Source organism: Lissotriton vulgaris, chromosome 8, assembly GCF_964263255.1.
Source record: "Lissotriton vulgaris chromosome 8, aLisVul1.2, whole genome shotgun sequence".
NCBI lineage: Eukaryota > Metazoa > Chordata > Amphibia > Caudata > Salamandridae > Lissotriton > Lissotriton vulgaris.
The window spans coordinates 1,431,338,183-1,431,363,968 of NC_141696.1; the positions used below are offsets into that span (position 1 = coordinate 1,431,338,183).

Consider the following 25,786-nt stretch of genomic DNA (forward strand, 5'->3'; position numbering starts at 1 on the left):
CCCTTATAAACTGCAATCAACCCTGCTGTGGACAGCCTGGTCTCGACCGTGTGAGCTTATATCGGAAGTAAGAGGGAATTTGTGGGATATCTGGAACGTCCCTCTTGACACCTAATTCCCAGCCAGGACAAGACTGACAAAAGAGGATATTGATGACCCATTACACAGTGGTTCACAGTCCTTCACAGTCCCTTTTTAAATATTTTTTGTTAAAACGATGGTGCTTATTTCAGCACGATGCTCCTCTTTGTCAGTGCCCGACAACCCCCACTGAGTTCGGTTGAACGACCCCACCCCTCCCCAAAAGCCCTAACATCCTATTTTCCGTCATCTTAAGTTCTTTAGGCAGCCGTGCAGTCAAGCCACACCTGACAAAACCACCTCTCAATCCACAAATAGAGAGAAAATGTGCCTATAATGGAAGTCCTGTATCGGGGCCTTTTGTGGCATCACAGTTGAGCCATACTGATTCAGTTTACAGTAGACCACCAGGGTAAAACTTTTATATAATGATACACTTCTAAACAAAACTACAAGATGGCAGAATAATGTGCAGCATGTGAAAACAGTAGTTTCCGGCTTCAACACAGATTTACAACATAAATCACTGGAACCCAATTATTAAAAGAAATTAAATAACCAAGTCAACAAATAACTAAGAAAATGAAGAGGCACATTAGGAGTCGAAAGAAGTAGTCGGATTGGTTATAGAGGGTAGAGAACAAAATGAAATATGGAAAAAATTAGAAAAAACACAGCAACTTCGAACTTTAAGGTAGAGAAAATATATGGTTAACATTAGTAACTTATTGGTAATAGATACCAATAACACACAATACATGTGATACTTCACTATAACTTTACACCAAACCTGTAGCTCACTGCGGAGGAACATTCAAACTCGTTCTCAAGATGCTGTATTGTCTGGGAGAATTCTTTCTTTTAATATGCTTAACATAATAAGTATCATTAAGGTAACAGTGAAAAACACAACCAGACACCAGAGACCAAGTAATTGTTCACATTTTAGAAAAATCCTGTTGGCAGGTAACAAAAAATAGGAAAACACTGATCCAAATTGTCAAAGCAGGTCCTGGACACGGAGCTGTACTTCATCACAGAGATGATTTGTGATTTCCCATGAAGTATAATCACCTCACAAAACTGCATCCATTCTCCTGTCATTTGAGTTCCTGGATTTCCAAAGATATTGTTCCCTCTTCTTAGCATACAGCTGGAACCAAACTGATCAAACCAGAGCTGTGAATCACATTATACGTTCTCACTGCTAAAAGATCAGAGAGGAAGGTGATGTTGCAAACCAAAGGAAGATAGACAAACCTCACTCTATAAGAAACAATATATTTTATTTTTCTGACACCACAGCTCTGGCCAGTGGTTTTGTACCAAATTTAATGGATGTTACACAGAATGTTGTACTCTGGGTTGAAGAGAAAATCTGTAGGCAGATTAAAGAAAACGTAAAAAAAATCCCAGATCGGTTTCCACTTTCACATAAAAAAAAATCACTTGGGATTCGTAGGAAAGGGATAACAGTAACAGTGATAAGTAATGAAAGAACTACGTATGCTTTTAGTGTCCAAATGTAACAGCGAACAAGTCCGGCCTCTTCATAAAAAGCGAAGAAAAGGCTTAAAAAGCACAGGAACAGTCTCTTTTTTGAATCCCCAAAATAATCTTTTTGCAGTACCCAAAGCAGGAGGCAGGAGGCAGACAAAGGTGAGGTAATGAAAAGGAAAGGAAAGGAGAAAAAAATGGAAAACCTACAAATAATGAAAGAATTGAAAGAGAATGAAAATGCGTATTGGCTATGCAGCCACAAAACCGTTTATTTTTTTAAAGAAAGATTTCCCTAACTGGACTTAATAGTTCATTTTTTGTGCTTTTTTTAATAATACTCTTTCTGTATGAGGTCATAGTTTGGTTTACTATACACTGGAGTTAAAGGAAAATGGTAACACGTTCTGAAGATGGATTGTCCACCTAAAGTAAACAGCACTGAATCACACTCTCCTCTCGCCCCAAAGACTAAAGTCTCTGCTAAAATCCCTTTTACAATATAGTACAGTACACAAAAACCAAGTGTCCCGGGAGAAGCCAGTCGAAATGACGTAAACATACAGAGAATGGTGCAACTCATGACAATGGCAATTCTCAAAATACAGCTACAGATTTTCAACGCGGGTGCCGTCACAACGTACCCAAGTCCACAAAAATAATTTTTAAAAAATAAATCTTAAAAAACCACCTGTTGAGTAAATGAATGTAATTCTGTTCAGATAATTTCATACATTCTCGATTTTCCCAAAAGCAATTTGTGGGTCCTTTTTCACCTATTGCATGGCCAAATGGTACTCCCTGGGCTCTTAAGATTCACCAGGAACGTGAATCTCATTTCTGTCAGAAAATCCAGTCTTAGCAGCTTAAAACATCATGTTCCCTGGATTCCCAGGCCCTTGGCTAAAACCACCCATTCCAATATCCGCAGCCATACCCCGAGGCCTCATCTGTGGGGGAATCATTAGGTTTTGCTGAGGTCCCATCATCCCTTGCATGGACATTAACATGTTGGGAGAGCCAACAGGGCCTGGGTGACTGTAGAGTCCTGTAGGTAACCTCTCCTTGCCCGACATCATGCCTGGGTTACCCATCATAGTCAGTTGTCCAGGCATTCCTGGTTGTGCTGGTGACATCATTCGATGGTGAGGGCCCATCATCCCTTGCTGCATAAAGCCAGGCCTCATGGGATTATGACCAGACATTGACGAACCATCTCCTAGATGCATATCTGGGTTAACCATTCGACCTGGGCCACCCATGACCGACATTGGAAGCCCCATTCTTGGATTATGCTCCCCCATCATCCCCTGCATATGTGAAAACCCAGGCCCATGGCCATGTGGCTGTTTTCTGCCAGGAGCTTCCCCACGAGGGAAATACTGCAGCGTCTGACTGGGTTTCTCAGATGGAATAATCCTGGACAGATCAAACTCTGGAATTCCTGCGACCCCTGGCCGGATAACCTCCTGAAGATCTGGATCACTGTAAACTGAAGGCATGTTATTTCCCATGACTTGGAAAGAGTCTGGCCCTCCAGGACATCCTGGTTTGCAAAGTGCTGGTTCAGAGGAGCTTTGGGGATGGTTGCCAGGACGGCCAATTGGTCCTTCTCCTGGGAAGCCCATTCCAGTTTGAAAATTACCCTGCCCTCCACTTGGGCCATTGTGTGGAAAGGAAAGCTGCTGTGACGGAGACTGCAACGAAGGGAATCCTTGTTGAAAGGCCATACGGCCTTGAGGTACCATTGGAGAATCTTGGGAACCATGCGTCATCATCTGATTGTGTGACATCATCACAGGCCCCATGGGACCTCCATGAGGAGGCATATTGGGTCCCATGGAATTTGGAGAGGGCATCTGATTGCTGTGGCTAAGAGGCTGAGTCATCCCCATTGGGCTCAGAGTTGGCATTGGAACGGAGTGAGGACCAGGCTGTCGAGGAGGATTCTGAGGGTTGCCACCCATTCCTAGAATGGAGAACACAAATTGAATATGAGTAGGTAATGATATTAAAGTTGCAGATTTCAAATAAATGTTCAAGTTTACAGTAACCTGGCTATACGTGTGCTTATAATAATTGTAGCACCAACATATTTTGCCCCTAAAGGAAAATGCTACTTACCAGTATGCATCTGTTCTTGGCATGTAGGGCTGCTGACATTCATATCTTAGTATAGATCGCCGCCTAGTGTTAGGTCCGGATGTTTGCACCTTGTTGTCTTGGAAGAGTCTTCGAAGTATCACGAGATAGGTGACTCCTTCTCTGGACTACAGTGCGCATGGGCATCTTCTCCATCTTCAGATAGTTTTTCGCCATTGTGGCAAAGATGGAGTATAGGAAAGTAAGAGGTGATCATGTAAAGGATAACTCTGCAGCTGTGACAGGCACTGGGGAGGAGGGTGGTCGATATGAATGTCAATAGCCCTACATGCCAAGAACAGATGCATACTGGTAAGTAGCATTTTCCGTTCGAGGCATGTGGGCTGCTGAATTCATATCTTAGCATAGACTGTATAGCAGTTTCTCCTCTAGCGGTGGTCACCTGTACCAGCTGCAGTGGTTTGAAAAAGAGTTTTAACCCCTTCCACACTCATGACGAGCTGGGCTCGTCATGGTGTAGCCTCCTCAAACACTGATGACGAGCCCAGCTCGTCATAAAACAATGTAAAACAACAATTTGCAGCACAGAGGGGGAAAACGCATAGCAGCCATGGAGTTAAGGACAGCCTGGCCTACAGCAGCTTGTTGCTTAGCTTGCACGTCTACACAGTAGTGTTTAGTGAAAGTGTGTATGGTAGACCATTTAGCCACCCTACTTGTCTTCTAGGGGAATATTTCCTAGGAAAGCCATGGATGCCCCCATTTTGTGCGTTGAGTGAGCTTTTGGGGGAACTGTTAAAGTGCGCTTTGCCTTCTAAAAGCATATTTGAATGCATTTACCTATCCATCTGGCTATTCCGGTCTTTGAAATGGGATTACCCTTATGTTGTAGAGAAAAGGCAACAAAAAGTTGTTTTGGTTTTCTGAATGATTTAGTTCTGTCAACGTAATATAGCAGAGCTCTTTTGACATCTAGTGTGTGTAGGGCTCTTTCAGCCACCGACAGCGGGTTTTGAAAGAAAACTGGCAATTCTATGGACTGATTGAGATGGAAAGTGGATATCACTTTTGGCATAAACTGAATTAGTACGAAGAACTACCTTATTGTGGTGTATTTCCATGAAGGGTTCCTGAATGGTTAGTGCCTGTAGCTCACTTACTCGCCTGAGGGAGGTAAATGCAATTAAAAATGCCACCTTCTATGTTAAGAATTGTAGTTCACATGAATGGAGTGGTTCGAAAGGTGGCCCCATGAGTCTGGTTAGTACTACGTTTAAGTTCCAGACTGGCGAAGGTGGATGCTTTGGAGGGATAATTCTTTTAAGTCCTTCCATAAAAGCTTTGATAGGTGGTATTCAGAACAGGGACACGTGTTTCCTGTTTTGAAGATATGCTGCTATAGCAGCAAGGTGTAGCCTTATGGATGAGTATGCCAGATTACATCTTCTAAGATGCAGCAAGTAAAGGATTATGTTTTGGATGGAGGCATCTAATGGATTGATTTGGTTATTATTACAATAGATTACAAGTCTTTTCCATTTAGCTGCGTAGCATGCTCTAGTAGTGGGGCGCCTTGCTTCCTTGATAATGTTCATGCAGTCTGGAGGCAAGTTAAGGTATCCGAACTTTAAGACCTCAGGAGCCAGATCGCTAGGTTCATCTGAATGGGATCTGGGTGCCTTATTTCACCATGGTTCTGTGTTAGCAATTGTGGTGACAGGCGTAGTCTTTGGTGAGGGACTACTGCGATTTCTAGGAACGTTGTGTAACCTGGCTGTCTTGCCCATGTGGGAGTAACCAGGATCATTGTCAGTGACTGTTGCCTTAGTTTGCGTGCCACCAATGGGATCAGTGGGGTTGGCGGAAAAGCGTACGCAAATCTGCCTGACCAGTTCGTCCATATCGCATTGCCTTGTGACAACGGGTGTGGGAACCTGGCGGCAAAGGACTGGCATTTTGAGTTTTCTTTTGTGGCAAACAGATCTATCTCTGGATGTCCCCATTCTTTGAAGAATGGTTGGAGAACTTGAGGGTGAGTCTCCCATTCGTGTGTTTGTTGGCTGTGTCGGCTTAGTAGATCTGCGATCTGATTGTCTATTCCTGGGAGGTGTTCTGCCAGGAGAAAGATGTTTTTTGGAATTGCCTACCTCCATATGCTCTGTGCTAGGTGAGAGCTGTGGAGAGTGTGTCCCTCCCTGTTTTTGGATGTAGTACAGGGCTGTCATGTTGTCCGTCCGGATTAACACAGCCTTGTTGTACAAGTATTTCTGGAAGGCTTTCATTGCTATAAATACTGCTAGTAATAGTAACTCAAAGTGGTTTATATGCAGTGTCTTTTGTTTGACTGTCCAGAGACCTTGGACTGTGTTTTGAAGGAAGTGGGCTCCCCAAGCGGTCAGTGATGCGTCCGCTGTTAATACTACTTGTGGAACCTGCTCTTGGAACAGTCGCCCCTTGGAAAGAGTTTGTGGGTTTACACCCTGCAGAGACTTGTAAGTGCGACTGTCTACCAACACTAGGTCTTTTAGTTGTCCTAGAGCTTGGTTCCACTGCCGTGCTAGGCATTCCTTCAATGGACGCATTTGAAGTCGGGTATGAGGGACAATGAATATGCAGGAGGCCATCATGCCTATAAGCTGCATGAACAATCGAGCTGGCAGGGAGTGTTGTGGCTGAAATCTTTGAATGAGAGACTGTATGTTGGATATCCTGGCTGGATTTGGATATGCCTTCGCCACTGAGGTATCTATTGTTGCTCCCAGATATTGTTGTATGTGGGAGGGACGCAGATGTGATTTTGGGTAATTTATGGAAAATCCCAGACTGTGCAGCAGCTGGATTGTCTGAGACGTATGGTTTGCACACTGTACGTATGAGTTGGCTTTTATGAGCCAATCGTCCAGGTAGGGGAACACATGGATGTGTTGCCTTCTGAGGTGTGCTGCTACTACTGCTAGGCATTTTGTAAAAACCTTTGGTGCTGTAGTTACCCCGAAGGGAAGAACTTTGAATTGATAGTGGCGACCCTCTATTGCGAACCCGAGGTATTTCCTGTGAGCTGGATGTATAGGTATGTTAAAGTATACATCCTTGAGGTCTAACGTAGCGAGGAAGTCGCCTTGCTGGAGTAGCGGGAGTAGATGTTGTAGAGTGATCATATGGAAATGCTCTGAAAGTATATATTGGTTCAGAGGTCTGAGGTCCAATATTGGTCTGAGAGACCAGTCTTTTTTTTGGGAATAAGGAAGTATAGAGAGTATACTCCTGTGCCCTGGTGTTGAAAAGGGACTGGCTCTATGGCTCCCTTTTCTAGCATGGATAGCACCTCTTGTTGTAACAGCGTGATGTGTTCTTTAGGCATTGGACGGTGTTTGGGTGGAGTAGCAGGGAGTTCCAGGCAGTAACCATACTGGATAATTTGTCTCACCCACCTGTCTGTGGTAATGGCATTCCAGGCAGGTAGGAATTGTGTTATTCTGCCTCTGACTGGTGTTAAGTGGTCTGGAGAGAGTGTGATCAAGTCACTGTTTGGGTCGGTGGAGGCTCTGGTGTTATTACCACCACGTCCTCTGCCTTTGTTATTATTTCCTCTATAACCTCTCTATTGGAGCCTTTATTAAAGGTGCCTTGGTTATTAGTTTTAAATGATGAAGAGGTTTGTGATGTGTTGCCTCTGCCTGAGCCTCGAAAGGAGGAGCGGCGAAAGGAGCCCCTAGACTGTTGGAATTGAAGTGCACCCATGGACTTTGTGTGGTGTCAGTATCTTATTTCATCTTTTCTAATATGGTATCAACTGCTGGGCCAAACAAGAAATCCTGCTTAATGGGTTGATTAAGTATGGTAGACTGTACATCATTTTTAAAACCTGAGATGCGTAGCCAGGTATGGCGGCGTAGCAACGCACTAGTGTTGACAGACCTAGCGGCTGTATCAGCTGCATCAAGGGTGTATTTTATGGATGCGTTAGTGATTAACTTGACTTGTTGCATACTGTATGCTTATCGTTATGTGGAAACTTTGATCGACATTGTGGGCATCTTTGAACAGGGTCCTGTCCATCGGCGGGAGGCCCACGTGGCGTCGAAAAGGCCCAACGGCCCGCGTCGACTACCAGAGATGGATGGAAAGAGTTGTCGAGTCGAGGGATACAGAGCGGAAACAATACAGTCAAAATGATGTTTTTGGCATTAGAAATTAGGAAAACTTCGGTCCCGAAGTTGAAGTTGTCGAAGTGCATCCGAACCCAATGGCGGAGAAAAACAATCTGAAGATGGAGAAGATGCTCATGCGCACTGTAGTCCAGGGGAGGAGTCACCTATCTTGTGATACTTCGAAGACTCTTCCAAGACAACAAGGTGCAAACATCCGGACCCAACACTAGGCGGCGATCTATGCTAAGATATGAATTCATCAGCCCACATGCCTCGAACAGTAGGACATATATTATTCAGAAAAAACACTACATTCCATAATGACAAACTGCATTGTTTACTCATTTACACAAAACTCGTGTTATTAATTTGCAGCTATTTATATGATTTACTGTTGTAAAAAACATTAAGGGGTTGGAAGAGGGAGTGTGAAGGAGTGCTTGTTAACAAGTGTTTCAGTAAGGATTGCCCTACTGCTACTTTCATGATTGTCTCTATATCAACACAATATTTGCTCATGAATGTGTATTATGCTTTGCAAGTGTTCTGATAAAAACAATGGCCATGACTGCTGATGTGGCCCTAGTTTCTCTCCCCCCACCCCCCCACCAGCTACACTTCCAATATTTTGTTAGACATTAGGAAACAGTGCGCAATCGGCTGCAGTATCCATTCTTAGGTAGTGTTTTTCACCAGTGTCTATGGTGAGTGTCTTACGAAACACAGGGTGTTCTTTCTGATGCTTTGTATATCCTGCATGTAGTACATCTCTCTTCTTACATCTAATATTTGGAGTGTTTTCGCTGGGGTAGATAGTAGACTTCTGAAAGAGCGTCAGAAGGATTGGGTATGACAGATAGAAAGATGGCACTTCCTTTACATAGAAATGTTATGGTCCCTGTACTGCGAGTACCTGCAACTCACTTAATATCCTCAGGTGTGTTGCGACCAGTAACACTTGCCTTTATATTAAGATATTTACATGATTAAAAATGTATTCAGTCTCGAATCACAATCGGTGTGCCCTTAAAGTATACAAGTTAGCTTGCAGTCCATTAGGTGTGCGATGTACCCAACTTCCCATATTGTTCCCCTGCTTAGCTCATCGTTATGAATGTTGTCTACATTGGGACATGGTTTCCCACCAAGTGTATGTTTCTTGCGGTTACCAACCTGCCGATGTGTTGTGCTAGCTATAAGAATGGATAAGCAACTGTCCACTGCACTTGTTCATATTCAACATCACAGATGCATTGTCTGGAAAATTTCGAAACCTCGTGTTCTGGATTAGACTATGGAAGGATTTCAGTGCAGGTAAGTTGTTCTCAGCTCCAAGCAACTAATATGCTTGCTCAGTTCCTGAGTAAGACACAACCTTATTTTGAGTTGTTCCATATGTATACCCTCAGCACGATGCATCTGTTGACGGCCTGCAGGTGATGTTTAATGAACTGCCTCCCATTCCACATGTTCACTCTATTCTACCATTTAATCTATTTGATGACGGGGTCTGCTACAACCACTAGATCCTCCCATTTTCCAAATGTTGATTAACCACTCTTGATTAGGTCTCCTATGTAAGCTTGGGTTTGGGATTAGATGAGTGCAAAAAAGCTTCCCACCCACCAGCTTTATTACAGAATTCACCATTAGAAACTGATACATCTGGCAAACGTGCGCAAGTTTTACTTTTAGACATGGAGAAAAACATTGCTTTGAGACTGTGTTCAGTTGTGTCCTCAGGAAAGAGTTTCATATTTGGGACTTGGCAATACGTTTTTTTCAGTTCACAAGCCCTTCAGAGTGCAGCTGCAGTCACCAGTCAATTTATTGATGGAAATGGGCAAGGACTAAGGTTGCAGGAGCAGACTGGGCTCCCACTAGTTACAATGGAAACCCTGTTCGCCTCATTAAAAGAGGATATCAAGCAAGGCTTTGCGGTATCAGCTCCTAACCAAGGAGAAATAAGGAACTAATGTGAGATTATAGAAAAAACAGGTGGATCTCTTAAATGTTAGAACCGAATCCCTAGAGCACTATGTAGATGAACTATTGGTCAATTTAGGATCTGAAGAGGCCAAAATTCAGGACTTACGAAGAGGGGAGGCTGTTCCGAGAGATAGAATGGAGAAGCTTGAAAACAACTCCCGCAGGAATAATCTTCACGTTATGAACGTCCCAGAGGGAAAAGAAGGGTCAGACCTTAAGACTTTTATTGTTAAATTGGTCCAGGCAGTTCTGCCACTTGAAGAGTATACAGAGTTCCTGGAAAAGGACATACAAGAAATTCATAGGGACCCCTTTCACCCAAGGAGAAGATTCTTATTAACTTCCTCACTTATGCAGTAAAAGAAAAATTCTTGACGTTTGCTTTGAAAACAAAAACACTAAGAAGCAAGGATTTTTCTTTTGAAGTTCGCTCTAATCTATCGAGAGACTTTTGAAAGGCAGTGGGAACTCGGTAGAAGGATGGATAATTTCAAGAAAATCGAAGCAGTAGTACAACTCAAATTTCCGGCTTTCTTAAAAGTTATGTATAATATCAAAATGCAGTTCAGGAGGCAGACAAATTGTTGGATACTATTAGCAAAGGGGTCCTATAGGTTATTATGGATAACCTGGGTGGTTTCCCATAAGGGAGGTGCAGGATTGCCAAACAAAACATAGGGCTGAAGCACAAGTTACTTACCTTCGGTAACAATATATCTGTAAGAAACAGTAGTTAGTATTAGATTCCTTACCTTAGAATATCCCCAGGCGTCAGACTGGATCCGGAAACTTTAGCGTAGCAGTACCCTTGCGCGTCGGTAGGCGTCGTCTGCGGCTCCGCGTCCGTCGTCGGGATGACGTCGCCGGAGTACTTAGACGCCGCACTCGCGCGCTGAATCAGTTCTCATACACAGCTTTTCCGCACCAGAAACTCATAGCCATGATAAAAACCAACACTGGTGCCATGAAACTAGGGCCCCTGAAAGAGGATGACCTTAACCCTAGATATCAGTTCGCAGAAAGGGAAGGATGGGCGGGGCGGTAAGGAATCTAATACTAACTACTGTTTCTTACGGATATATCGTTACCGAAGGTAAGTAACTTGTGCATCTGAAAGAAACAGGTTAGTATTAGATTTCTTACCTTAGAATAGATACCCCAGCAATACCAACCCCGGTAGTGGGTCTGCGAACCAATATCACACCAGAAAGTCTTGGAGGACAGAACGGCCAAATAAGCCATCCCTCCGGACTCGACTGTCCAGGCAGTAGTGTCTTGCGAATGTGTGCAGCGAGGCCCACGTGGGTGCCTGAAATATGTCCTGCAAGGGGACTCCCCGGCCCAGGGCAGTAGTAGCCGCCGTGGCCAGAGTGGAATGGGCCCTAAGCCCAACAGGAGGCTCCTTTTTAGCCAAGGAGTAGCATGCCTTGATGCACAAGACGACCCACCGAGAGATGGTCCTTTTGTGCACCACCCGCCCCTTCTTAGCGCCCACGTAACCAACAAAGAGTTGGCCATCCACCCGGAACTGGTGTGTGCGATCCAGATAGTATGAGAGCGCACGTTTTGGGTCCAGACGGAGGTGCTCTTCCTCTTTAGAGGGATGCAGAGGCGGAAAGAAGGTGGGTAAGGAGATGGACTGCCCGATGTGGAAGGCTGTGACTACCTTGGGCAGGAAAAGAAGGTCTTGTCCGCAACACAACCTCGTCCCTATGGACAGAAAAGAAAGGAGGCTTGGATGAAAGAGCCTGGAGTTCACTCACTCTCCTGGCAGAGGTGATGGCAACCAGGAAAGCAGTCTTAAGGGTAAGAAGACGGAGAGGACAGTTCTGAAGCGGCTCAAAAGGAGTGCACATCAGGTAAGTCAGAAACAGGTTCAAGTCCCACTGGGACATCACAAAAGGAACAGGGGGGGGGGGACATGAGTGATGCCCTTCAAGAACGTATTTACAATCGGGGACTTGAACAAATAAGGCTGATCAGGTAGCCTTAAGAAGGCAGAAAGGTAGCCCTTATAAGTGCCCAGAGCAGAGCGCTGCTGGGCAAGAGAAAGAAGGAAGAGAACCTCAGAAAGGGGGGCAGAGAGTGGATCCACACCCTTTGCTGTGCACCATGCCACAAATCTGTTCCACCTGCAGCCGTATACAGTCTTTGTGGAGGGACGCCTGACTGCCAGAATAACATTACAAACTTCAGGAGGCAAGTCAAATGGCCTCAACTGTAGCCGCTCAATCTCCAAGCATGGAGGTGGAGACTGGACAGGTTTGGATGGAGGACCGTCCCCTGCTGCTGCAACAGAAGGTCCTCCTGAAGAGGCAGATGAATCGGGGGATCGACAAACATGTTGAGTAGCTTGGGATACCAGTATCTTAGTGCCCAGTCCGGAGCCACAAGGATAACTTGGGCCCGGTCGCGCTGGATCTTCTTCATCACTCTGGGCAGAAGTAGTATAGGCGGAAAGGCGTACAACAGACCGCAGTTCCACTCGCGACGAAGAGTCTCCGAGCGAGTGCCGCCTTGGAAATTCCAATGCGCAGAACTGATGACATTGTGCGTTCTCTTCTGTGGCGAATAGATCTAACCAAGGCTCTCCCCACTGCTGAAAGAGGCCTTGTGCCACGTCAGAGTTCAGACGCCATTCGTGATCCATCATGCACCGACGGCTGAGTTTGTCCGCCCTGGCGTTCAGGGAACCTGCCAGGTGTTGAACCACCAAGGTCACGCCCTGATGTTCCAGCCACTGCCAGAGGCGCAGAGCCTCCTGGCATAGGGTCCACGACCCCACCCCGCCCCGTTTGTTGCAGTACCACATGGCGGTGGTGTTGTCCGTGAACACCTGCACTACACTCCCGCGGACAGAGGGGAGGAATGCCTTCAGTGCAAGCCGGATCGCCCGCAGCTCCAGAAGGTTGATGTGGAGCCGGGACTCCGCCGGAGACCAGAGGCCTCTGATCTCCGCCTCTCCCATGTGGCCTCCCCAGCCCTGGAGGGACGCGTCCGTCACAACTATGTGCTCCGGTTGGGGTAGGGAGAGGGATCTGTCGCTGACCTAATCGCGGTCCGTGAGCCACCACTGCAACTGTCGTGCAGTGCCCTCAGAGATCAAGACATGGTCGGACAAGTTGCCCTGATGCTGGGCCCACAAACTTCAGGTCCCACTGCAGAGCCCGCATCCGCCACCTGGCGTGATGCAATAGAAGGATGCAGGAGGCCATCAGCCCCAGAAGCCGCAGCGTCAACCTAACCGAGACTCGGGATAACGGCTGAAAGATCAGAATCAGAGCCTAAATATCCCGAACCCGCTGTTCGGGAGGATAAACCTGAAACTGCGCAGAGTCTAGAACAGCTCAGATGAAAAGGAGCTTCTGAGAGGGACACAGGTGTGACTTCGGCACATTGATGGAGAACCCCAGCAGGTGCAGGTCAGCCATAGTCTGGAGGTGGCAGACGACTGTCTGGGGCGAGCCCGCCTTCAACAACCAGTCGTCGAGGTAGGGGAAGACTGAAACCCCTAACCTGCGCAGATGAGCTGCAACCACCGCCATCCCTTTCGTGAACACCCGTGGGGCGCTTGTTAGGCCGAAGGGGAGCCTGTTATGTTATGTTAAAAATGCTTATAAAGCGCATGGCTACCCCAGTGACGGGGCGTCCCAGCGCTTGCAGACAACTTGAAAGTAAGACAGACTTTGAACCAAGGGGGAGACGTGTAGCGCCACTAGGAGCCTGTTAAAGTGCTTGTGACCTACCGGGAACCGCAGGTAACGCCGGTGGGCCTGAAGGACAGGGATGTGGAAATAAGCGTCCTGCAAGTCCAACTCTACCATCCAGTCTCCCGGGTCCAGGGCAGCTAAGACCTGAGCCAGTGTCAGCATCTTGAACTTCTCCTTCCAGAGGAAGCCGTTGACGTTCCGCAGGTCCAAGATAGGGCGTAGGCCCCCTTTGCCCTTCTTGGGTATCAGAAAGTAGTGGTAGTAACAACCACACCCTACGTCTGGCCCAGGAAGGCTCTCAATGGCCCCCTTGGCCAAGAGGGCTGTAACTTCCTCTGGTAGAAGTTTCAAGTGATCCCCCGACATGCGGTGGTACTGCGGTGGCATGGTTGGAGGGGTCGCCTCGAAGGGGAGGGAGTAACCCCTTCTGACGATTTGCAGCACCCACCTGTCCGATGTGACAGTACGCCAGTGGAGGTGGTGATGGCGAACCCTGCCCCCCCCACTGGCATCACATGGGACTGAAAGCTCGGACTAGGAGGGTTTTGCGGCTGCAGGGGCAGGTGTGGACTGGCCTCGCCGCTGTCCCCGACTGCCGCCACGGGGGTTTCCGCGTACGCCACCGCGCTGGATGGTAGTCTGCGGCCCGTGGCTGGCAGGACGTGTGGGGGCACCCCTTCCTTTGCCACAAAGGAGCGAAAGGCAGCCGTTTGCTGGCGCGGGGCAGAGGGGCCCATGGACTTGGCCTTAGCCCTGGAGTCCTTAAAGCGCTCAAGCGCATGGTCTGCCTAGTCGCCAAAGAGGCGACGGCCATCAAAAGGCATGTCCATAAGGGTATTTTGGACATCAGCCGAAAAGTTGTCGGACCTCAACAACGTGTGACGACGAATCGCCACAGTCGTTGCCATCACTCTGCCCAGTGAGTCCGTGGTATCCAGCCCACACCTCTTGGATTCCCGGGGGGAGCCGTCGGGAATGCGGTCTGGGAGATAGAGGCCTGGATGACCAGGCTCTCTGGGGTGGGGTGGGTTGGGTGGATAGTAAGCAAGGGTCGCCCGGAGCCGGGCGGTGGCGCCTGGCCACGTTCCTATCTACAGGCGGACCTGTAGCGGGCTTGGACCAAGTGCCCTCAAGAACGTCTGACAAGGCCTCATTACAAAGCAGCAGAGGCTCGGCCGAGCTCGCCTACAGTTTATGGACCTCAGTGAGGAGGTTAGTCCTCACGGCCGCGACGGGGAGCTCAAGGCCCAAGGCCTTGGCAGCCCGCGTCAGCACCACACTCTAGGCCATGGTAGGAGGGGAGACAAAACCAGTGTCGGGCAAAGTGTTCAGACCACAGGCCTCCCCAAGCTCACCTGTCCAGTCCTGAGAAGACTGGCACTTACGTGCTAGAGGGTACTCGGACCCCTCCCAATCCCCCTCGCCACCCATCTCCTGATACTCTGGGTCAAAGGATGGGGCCGGGTCATAGAAATAGAAATCTCCCATCGGCATCGAGAGCGGCGCCGGACCCAAATCCAGGGTTGGACCAGGGACAACGCGTCCTGGGACGGCGCCTGAGGCGACACCCTGGGGGCTGGCGCCAGCGAGGTTGTAAGGTTGACCGGCGACGACCCAGATCGGGAACCGGATCCAGCGGGGCCCTGGGGCGTCGGGACCTAAGTCGCCGAAGGCGCCGGGGCCGAAGCACCCGGCGACGTCAGGGCCTTAGCACCCGGCCCGCTTGGGGACCCAGTCGGGGCAGCTTGGCCCGAAGGCGCCTCGGAACGGGACGCAGGAGTGAGCGAACTCATGGCCATGAGGAAGGCGTCTATCTCCTCCGGCGTCGCATTCTGCCCAGGGACCGGCGGCTATGGAGAAGGCCAAGACGCCTGCGGCTCCGGCAGAGCAGCGGGGCGGTGTCGCCTGAACCCCCCGGCCGCGTCGCACGAGCGTCGGAGGGAGTCAGAAGAGTGATGACGCCTCTTCGACTTCTTGTGCCTCTTACCTGAGGACTTCGAGCCCAAAGACTGGTGACTACTCCTGGAGCTATGATGACTCCGACCCCGCGACCGGTCCCCCGACCTCCTCCCGGACCGGGACCTCGAGCGCCGTGGGGCTGACTGACTGACCTCGAGTCGCTTGCAGGACCGCTCCAGTCTAGCTTTGAACGGCGGGGCCCGGCAGTCGGAGCAGGACTGGTCGTCGTGGTCGGGCCCAGACAGGTCAGGCACCGGCGATGGGGGGTCGGTAACCGACATCAGTCGGCTGCAGTCGACGCAGGGTTTGAACCCGGGCAACCCTACCGGCACCGTCTGCGTCGAAGAGACTTCGAAAGATGATCAAAAAGGAACGGAAAAGTTAGTAAAAAATTGACTAAGGGTACAACTTTTTCCGGATCTGCGCTTGCTGGCGCGGTAAAAAGACGAACTTACGTCAGCGCTCGAGGGCGCCGCCTAAGTACTCCGGCGACGTCATCCCGACGGACACGGAGCCGCAGACTACTCCTACCGACGCGCAAGGGAACTGCTACGCAAATGTTTCCGGATGCAGTCTAACGCCTGGGGATATTCTAAGGTAAGGAATCTAATACTAACCTTTCAGATTAGTGCCTCACATTGCTTATAATGTAATTTTTGGATCATATCATAGGAAGGTCTGTTTGGCTGAGTAAAAAGTTTTAGATCCTCCATAAATAAGCCAGTGAAGAGGAAATATATAAAGATAGAAAAATTGCAAATCTTGGAGGTCCTTCGGGATTCTTAAGTTGGGCAGGAAACACAATTTTTATTTTTTATGTTTTTTGATACATAACTTGTTTTTCATTAGGAGATATTTTTGTAGGGTAACATTCAGGATAGGGGTAGAGGGGGGTAGATCACGGGCGCTATATCTGGACAACATCTAGTCCAGACAAATGGGGGAAGGGTTCTCCAAGGGATTGGGGAAAGGGGGGTAGTGGGTAGGGGAGCACACGGGGATAAAACATACAATTACCTCATTCGGCTGGTTAGATCGGTTAACCTTAGCTGGGATGGAGTTGGCCGGAATGCAAAAATCTAGGCGCTGCCTCTGCTTCGGTCTAGGGAGGGCTTGGAGTGTTAAGCCTCAAATAACAGGACTATACTTCAGATATTTTCCTGGAATGTAAATGGCCTGCGCGCGAGGTCACGTAGAGCAAACATCCTACAATATCTGAGAGATTCCCCAGCTCAGGTCATTGTCATCCAGGAGACCCATCTTCTTGAGGTAAAGACAAAAAAGAAATACTATGATCTCAGAAATGGGTGGGCTCTTTTATCTGTACCTACCAGACCGCTATTAGAGAGGTGTTGATTCTCTTCAAAAAGCTAGCTAAAGTCCAGATTTTACAATATAAGGGTGATCCAGGGGAGGAAGGTGGCTGATATTGAAGATTACTTTAAGGGGTATTCTTTTCACTCTGGTTGGCTACTACGGCACAAACCAGGATGACCCTTCTGGTCTCAAAACTATTTTTTCGCACCTTTTGGTTTTCCCAGAACCAGTGATACGGGCAGGAGATTTTAAAATCGTCCTTGATCCCAAACTAGATAAATCCCCAAATAGTAGAGTGATAGCCTCTTCAAGATCCAGGGCGTCCCTCTTGACAAAGTCCCTTAGTGATATATGGAGGGAAAGGTCAGGTCAACAATAGAGGGTATCTTATAGGAATTTTAAATATAAACATAAGTCACGAGCTGACTATATTCTGCTCAGCTATAATCTCAGGGACAGAGTTAAAGATATAAAATACCTGCCATCACACTTGTCGGACCACTCTGGTATTGTATTGGCCCTTGACTGTATACAGATACAGCAGGCTAGAGCATGGTCCTTTGATCTTCCTGGAGACCAATTTGGGTACAGCTGATTTCACTATAGTATAGGACACTGAAAGCCTTTCTGAGGGGTATTATAACTAGTAGGTCGAGTTACAGGCGCAAAAAATAGAGAAGAGACATACGCTTTAGAGGTAGAAATTAATACCCAGGCAGGAGTAGGCCAGAAGGAAGATCTGGATAAATGAAGAAACAGCTGGAGGGCATTCTTCAAAGGAGGCTCATGCGTAGATGGGAGGCAAGCAAGATCGCCCACTTTGAGTATGGAGAAGGAGCAGGAAAGTTACTTGTGTGGAAAATCAAAGCAGACCAGCTCCAGAGCCATATAAAAGAAATAACTGGGGGGGGGGGAGGGGTGTTATGGGGCGGTGCAGACTCCACATCTTCGATCGAAAGTATTCGTGAGGCCTTCTTGGAATATATTCAAGAGATATATATATATATATATATATATATATAAAGAGACCTTCATAGAAGATAAATCGAAAGCAAAAGCATGGTTGTAGAGAACTACTTTAACACCTATTAGCTCTGAGAAACAGATAGACCTGGAACAGACCATTACGCAGGAGGAAGCGAGGAAGGCTATGGTGGGCAGTAAAAAGGGCAAAGCTGCTGGTCCAAACGGACTACCAGTCGAACTATATAGATCTCTAGGGGAGGCATAATTCCAATAACCCAACTATTTAACAAAATATTTTTGGAAGGAATTAGCCCACCTGTATCATGGAATGATGCTAGAGTAGTCCTGATTTTAAAACAGGGCAAAAATCCTTCCAGCTGCGGATCATACTGGCCCATATCGCTTTTAAACGCAGATTACAAATCTTAACTTCTATTTTAGCAACTAGGCTGTGGATGGTGGCGAAGGCCATTCTTCACCCCGACCAAAAAGGGTTCATATGAAAGGGAGACAATTGGCAAACCTCACATACGATCTGTTCGGTGCAATAGATATCGCTTTCACCTATTCACTTCCTCTTGCAGCTTTAACCCAGGGTGCCACCAAGGCTTTTGACAGGGTAAATAGTTCTGCCATACCATTCAGCTGCTATATCAAGTGCCATCGGCCAAGCTTTTGGTTAATGGTAGTCTTACTAAGGCATTTAGAATAAGCAGGGGGACTCGACAGGGATGCCCCCTCTCCCCCGGTTAGATATGTACATTGAAATGTACATAGAGCAGTTTGCGCAGAGGCTCAGAGAAGACCCTGATAGCGAGTCTTACTGACACGGGGATTGGTAGAGGAGGGTGGCACTGTATGCAGACGACATCCTGATACTCTCGACAGACTTAGATACATCCCACCTGGCAGTCATTAGACTGGCAGAGGAATTTGGGCAGGTCTCAGGGTATGAGGTAAATGCTGGGAAAACGGAGATTATGACCTGGAACATCACAGGTACTTTACATCAGATAAGCCACAGCATGCTCCACCTGGGGCTTAGAATCATCCAAGACCTAGATAAAATAACAGAAACCAACCTAGCACGAGTCCTTCGGGAATGTAATAAACTAATGAAGTCATGGGCCCACCTTTCTTTATCCATCTTGGGGATAGTGAATTTGGTTAAAATGATGATAGTACCAAAGACCACTTTCCTCTTTAATACAATCCCCCTTCACTTCGATAAATGCACTATAGATAAATTCCAGCAAGAAATACATTCCTTTATCTGGGCATATAGATCTATCAGAATAGCCTGGAAAAAACTAAGGCGTAGGAGAGAGAAAGGAGGTCTCCCGTTACCTGATCTACAGTACTACGCTTGGCCGTTTCAACTTTCACATTCTCGGATGCTATTAAAAATGCCTACTAGCACTGGGGGAGGCGACATGTTATTGGCTATGTTAAAAGGGGCGGGTCTACCAGGAGGGCTCCATGTTTAAATTTGGTGACCACAATTTTTTTTTAAGAAAGTCAAACTTAAGGTCCTTCAGGGATTTGCCAGAATATGGGCAAGGTTAAAGAATTTGGTAGGTCTCAATTACTTCTCAAATTTAGCGCCGCTTTGGGACTCACCGGGCTCGCCGGAATGGCTTCGGGACAGGCTGGCGATGCCACTCAAAAAAATGCTGGATTAAAAGTATGGGGAGACCTTGTAAGCAATGAAACACTCATCTCATGGGAAGATCTAAAGAGGAGAGTCGGTAGCGGTCTCAAGATTTAGGTATATCCAGCTACAAAGCTGGGCACAGTCCCAGATCAGAAGGAAAAATCTATTGGTGGGAGAAACAGTCTAGAGCATCATTGAGAGGCCAGTAGGGAAGAAGGAGGTTACACACTGGTACTGGGCTATAGAAGAGGCGGTGGATGGGGAATTTAAGCTTGCTAACGAGCTATGGAGTGAACAGATGCCAAATGCACAGTGCGATCTCCTATGGCAGGATTTGTTTAAAAATCTTTTTAGTTTAGTTAAACCTGTATGGTTGAAGAGGAACCATCTATTCACTGTGCATAGAGCATACCTATCACCCCTAAAAACCTAAAAGGGTCTCAAGCCAACTGTAAAAAGTGTGGGTTTGTAGAAGCCTCTGACTTACACAGGTATAAGACTGCCCCCCCCATTGGCGCATTTTGCGAAGAAATACGGACAACGATGGAGAGTATCCTGAGAGTACCAATTCAAATGGACCTGACTTAAATCATTATTGGCCTTAACAGCTACATTGTAGGACCAGCCAGATCTCTTTTATTCTATTCGATCTTACTGGCAAGGAGACAAATATGTAAACATTGGGTGGACCCTGTCCCTCCTAAACATTCGGATTTGTTGACCTCATTATATGAAACATCTAAGATGGACTTGGCTAGAGCTTGTAGCAGAGAAAAGATTGCATATTGGGACTTGCTGCTTCAATGGAAATAACCTAAGAAATAACCAAACTTTATCCATGCTTTGTTATTCGTATTTTATTTATGTCATAATGAAGGGTGGGTCCGATGATTATGCCTTTTGTATACTCTATGGACTTTGCTGGGTCTCCCCCGAGTCATCAAAAGAGTCTATCTGGTCTTTACAGATCAAGCTGGAGTGAAACCTATCCTCTTTTTTGAGGGGAAGTAACATTTCGGTCTGGAAATATACCCCTACAGGCTGAAGGCACCGAGAGATTCCATCAAACGAGCCTATGTCATCTCAGGTCGTTGAGTAGGGGTATGAACGTCTGTTTACTAAGGTTAAAGGCGAATGAGGACAATGTCATCTAAGTCCACCCTTAAAGGAAAATGTTACTCTGTAAGCATCTGTTCGTGGCATGTAGTACTGTAGATTCACATGCTCTGCATACTTCCGCCATTTAGTGTTGGGTCCAGATGTGGGACCTTTTTTTTCTTCTAAGAAGCCGTTCGAGTCACAAGACAAAGTGATATGTCCTGTTGGTGAGAATGTGCATGGGCATCAACTCCATTGTTTTCCCACAGGTGGGTGAGAATGGAGTGAATGTAAGTATCAGTAAAGAGACGTCCATGCAAATAAAATAGTGGAAAGTAACTGCAACAGCCACAGGTGTAGGCGCATGTGAATCTAAAGCACTACATGCCACAAACAGATGCTTACAAGGTAGGTATCAATATCTTCGAGGAATGTGCGGATGTAGATACACATACTCTGCATAGACTGTAGAGCAGTCCTTCTCCAAAAGAGGTGGTAGCGCCCGTGGGTTTTGTTAGAAAGAGTACATATTATTATTATTATTGGGACATTTATTGAGCGCTGCGCTTACGCACACCGGCGTGTCCACGCGCTAAAAGTGGGAGTAGGCAGATGACAGGGAGCACAGAAACAGCACGGGCCATTATTTGCTATAAAGATAGGTTTTTAGTTTTGCCCGGAATCTGGCCTCATCAGGTTCCAAACGCAGGTCCGTTGGCAGTTTGTTCCAGTTAGTTGCCACCAAGTGTCTGAAAGACCTGCCTCCCATGCGGGCCTTCTTAATTCTTGGGGTCTTCAATAGGCCACCCCCTGTTGATCTCAGCGCCCGTGTTGGTATGTACGCTTTGATCAAATTCGCCAGGGGGGCGGGTGCCCTGCCATTCAAAATACGATGACAGGTACAGAGAGCTTTGTACTCCACTCTTCTCCTTACGGGGAGCCAGTGTAGCTGCTGGAGGGCCGCCTTGGAAGGCGCCCTTTTTGGCAGCCTGAGTATCAAACGTGCTGCCGCATTCTGCAGCACTTGCAGCCGGGCCATGCTTTTTTCTGGCGCCCCCAGGTATAACAGGTTCCCGTAGTCTGCCCTAGCTGTTACCAGGGCATGAACCAGGGTTTGGCGTGCTGCCAGCGGGAGTAAGTCCAGGACCTTTCTCAGCTTCTTCAGGATCCCGAAACAGACTCCCACCACCCGATTAATCTGGGGGCCAAAAGTAAGCCCTACGTCAAACCACACCCCCAAATTGCGCGCCTCTAGGCACGGAGTGGGGGTGGGGCCAAGGCAGGAGGGCCACCATGCCGGCGACCAGGCAGACTGGGCTCTCCCTACCACCAGCACCTCTGTCTTGCTGCCGTTCAGCTTCAAGCAATTATTGGCCATCCATTCGGCAAGATCTTGCATACACGAACGGAAGCCATCGGCAGCAAGACAGGGCGCCTGCGACAGGGAGATCACCAGCTGCGTGTCGTCGGCATAGGAGACTAGTTGGAGGCCATGACTCTCCACGATCGATGCAACAGGCGCGACATACAAATTGAAGAGGGTAGGGCTCAAGGACGAGCCCTGCGGCACGCCTTGGCCCAGGGGCACCCCCCTAGAATAGCAGTCTCCCTGCCTGACTTGAAAACTTCTCTCCTTGAGGAAGTCTTGGATCCATCTCAGCGCGGTGCCAGAGATGCCACCTCTGTTCAGACACTGTAGCAAGATGTTATGTGCTACAGTGTCGAACGCCGCGCTGAGGTCCAACAAAATCAGAGCCATAGTTTGGCCTGCATCCACGCCCTCTCTCAGATGTTCCGTCGCCATGAGGAGGGCGGACTCGGTGGAATGACGTGGCCTAAAACCAAACTGCGTCGCATGGAGCAAACCCCTTTCCTCTACGTGCTTCATAATTTGGATATTAACCACCTTTTCCGCCACTTTTGACAGAAAAGGCAGGAGGGAGATGGGCCTCAGATTTTCCAATACCTCGAAGCCTAAGTGAGGTTTCTTCCTGAGCAGGAGCACCACCGCCTGTTTCCATCCGACCGGCAGCTTCCCTGACTCAAGACACGTCGAGGATATGCCTAATATAAGGCTCCAAGACCACCAGGCTGTCTGCCAAGCGTTTTGGTGACACCGGGTCCCACGGGGATCCTGTTTTTACAGAGCGGCACACCGCTAATAGTTCCTCAGGAGGAGGGGTGCAATAGCGTATGATATGCCCTGCCGTCTCTATGTGCCCCATTGTTTCCTCTAGGTCCAGCCCTAAAGGCCGGATAGGGAAGGTTGAATAAATCTTCTCAACTTTAGCGGAGAAGTAGTCTGCAATTCGGTCACATGACTCCGTAGAGCAGCTCTCCGGCTCTATAGATGCATTCACCGACGTCAGGGATTTGTAGATGCCAAAAAGTTCCTTGGCAGAATTTTCCGCCCCCTGAATTTGTTCAGCAAAGTAGGCTGCCTTCGACTTTTTTATCAGCCTGTGGTGAATGCGCCTTTTTTCCAGAAATAGATCCCTGGCCTGGTTGTCATAGGCCACCCTCCAAACTTTTTCTGCCCGCCTACAGTCTGCCTTTGTCAGTCTCAGCTCCGCGCTGAACCAAGGAGCTGATCGATCTTTCCGCGCGCCTGTAGTAGTAGTGCGGCAGAGTGGGGCGGTCTGGTCAAGCGCTGCCGTAATGCGCTGATTCAGATTGAGGACAGCTGTTTCTATGTCCTCGCCCCCTGGCAAACCATCCCTTGTTAAGGCTTGGTTAAAAGCTGCCACCGAGAATTTAGCCCACTTCCTCCTAAGATAGTTAGAGGGTACCCGGCTGGTTTTGTTGGAGTTTCTACTCTGTATGGAAAATGCCACCAGGAAGTGGTCGGTCCAGGGAAAAGGTTCAACACCTGACACTTCCACACCTTCCCAATTGGCATAGACCGGGTCCAGGAGGTGTCCCAGTCGGTGCGTAGGCGACTTAAGTTTCAGGTCCAGTTGCAGGGCAAGCATGTCCCGACCAAAATCCTCAACCTCTGTGGCCTCAGGGCAGTTGAGGTGCAGGTTAAGATCTCCTAAGAGGAGAAATTTATCCCTGCGCAGGGTAGCCTCCATGAGGCTTTCTAACAGGCTCTCCCTAAACTTAGTACAGGCCCCCGGGGGCCGATATACCAAACAGCCCTTAAGCGTCATGGCCCCATTAATTTTAACCGAGAAGAGGCCCGCCTCACTCTCCATGATCGGCGTGCGTTCTAAGCAGCAGCCCATAGTGTCCTTAAAAATAATCGCAATCCCCCCTCCCACCCCCTCAGGCCTATCCTGCCTAACCCAGGAGTAATTCTCCGGTGTGGCTTCAATGATGTCGGAGTCGGAAAACTGATCTAACCACGTTTCAGTTAGAAACAGTAGATCAAGTTTTTTTTCCGTAATCAGCTCGAACACATCGAGCCTATGTTTACGTAGCGACCTGACGTTCAGGAGACCGCAGGACAATGCCTGCTCCGTGGTATCCAGCGGCATAGTAGTCATACGAAAGCTACAATGAGGGCATACCTTGTCGCTGCTCACCATCCCGTGCATACAAGAGGAGGCAGCGTGGGGGCGGAAACCAAGAAGTTGTTCCCTTGTCCAATAGATCTTTCGACCAGGGGTACTAGCCCTAGCCCGCTGTCGGCTGCGGACGGGCGCAGACGGGCTCGACTTTGGCGACACTTCGGCGCGCCTTCGTCGCGCCCGCTGCGCACGTCCGCTGCGCTCCCGGTATGACATCCTCCTTTTAAACCCTCAGCCCGTCTGTCTCACCGCGACTAGACCGCTAACCGGTCACTCGCTGGCGGAAACGGAAGTGACTCTCTCACCTCCACGCCCTCCGCTCAACGGTACATAGCACTGTCTACCTTACATTGGCTTGTTGGTGTGTTAAAACATCCACAGAATGTTTGGTGAAAGTGTGTGGTGTAGACCATGTAGCTGTGTTGCAAATGATTGGGATATTGCAGTAGAAAGCCATGGAAGCCCCTACTTTACAAGTAGTGTATGCCCTAAGTGGTGTAGAACAAGTTTTTAGATTTGACATAACACGTCTGAATGCATGTAATTATCCATCTATAAACGCCGGTCTTAGTTATTGGTTTTCTTATGTGAGGGGGCGAAAAACAGTTGTTCGGTTTTAAGTAATGCTTTAGTTCAATCAATATAATATATTAGAGCTCTTTTGATATGAAGAGCTCTTTCAGCAAATGAATCCGGTTGTGGAAAGAAAAGGCTAATTCAAGTGACTGAGCTGTAAGGATAAATATCCATCTATAAACGCCGGTCTTAGTTATTGGTTATCTTATGTGAAGGGGCTAAAAACAGTTGTTTAGTTTTAAGTAACGCTTTAGTTCTATCAATATAATACATTAGAGCTCTAATGATATGAAGAGCTCTTTCAGCAAATGATTCCGGTTGTGGAAAGAAAAGGCTAATTTAACTGACCGAGCTGGAAGGATAAAACCAATTTGGAAGAAATTTTGGATATGTTCCAAGGACAACCCTATCTCTGTGTAGCAGTAAGAAAAGTTCTTCCAAGGTTAATGCCTGGAGCTCACTAACACGCCTAAGTGAGGTAATGGCCACCAAAAAAGAAACCTTCCATGACAAAAATGACAGAAGACAGTTATGCAACGATTCAAATGATAGACCCATACATCTGGCAAGTACAATATTGAGATTTCATGCAGGTGCAACTCTAGGGGGAATTACCTTACGACCTTCCTCGAATGACTTAACTGGTACACTGAAGAAAGAGAATTGTTGTCTGTTTTGTAGATAGGCAGCAACTTCAGCTAAATGTAGATGTATTGAAGTGTAAGCGAGGCCAGAGGTCTGAAAATGAAGAAGGTAGCAAACAATGTTTTGCACAGGTGCATCAAGTGGATTTGTTTTTTTGTTTACAGCGACAGTAGAAAACAAATCTTTCCACGTCGCTGCATAACGTGCTCTAGCTGTGGGCATACGAGCTTCTTTAAGAACGGTCATACATGTAGATAGGCGATTAACGTAACCAAATTCTATGACCTTAGGAGCCAAATCCCATGGTTGAGATCCTTTGGATTTGAGTAGTTGAATTCTTCATGGTTCTGAGGGAGAAGGTACGGGTGCAGTGCAGCTGTCCACCAACACTAGATCTTGTAGCTGACCCTGTGACTGAGATTACTGGGATGCCAGATATTCTTGCAGCGGGTTCATACAGAGTCAAGCATGCGGTACTATTGCGATGCAAAATGCCATCATGCCTAAGAGTCGCATACCTTTTTTGAC

At 47.7% G+C, this 25,786-nt stretch overlaps 1 protein-coding gene across 4 annotated transcripts in view; it reads right to left on the reverse strand.

Annotated features, from left to right (window-relative positions):
* Window positions 1-1,819: 1,819 nt before the first annotated feature.
* BCL9 (BCL9 transcription coactivator) overlaps window positions 1,820-25,786 on the reverse strand; it is an 823,614-nt gene continuing 799,647 nt past the window's right edge. For all 4 annotated transcript variants that reach the window (XM_086935499.1, XM_086935500.1, XM_086935501.1 and 1 more), the window contains one exon: window positions 1,820-3,547. In XM_086935499.1, coding sequence (XP_086791625.1) covers window positions 2,445-3,547 — 1,103 coding nt within the window. In that variant the 3' untranslated portion in view covers window positions 1,820-2,444. The remainder of the gene's footprint in view (window positions 3,548-25,786) is intronic.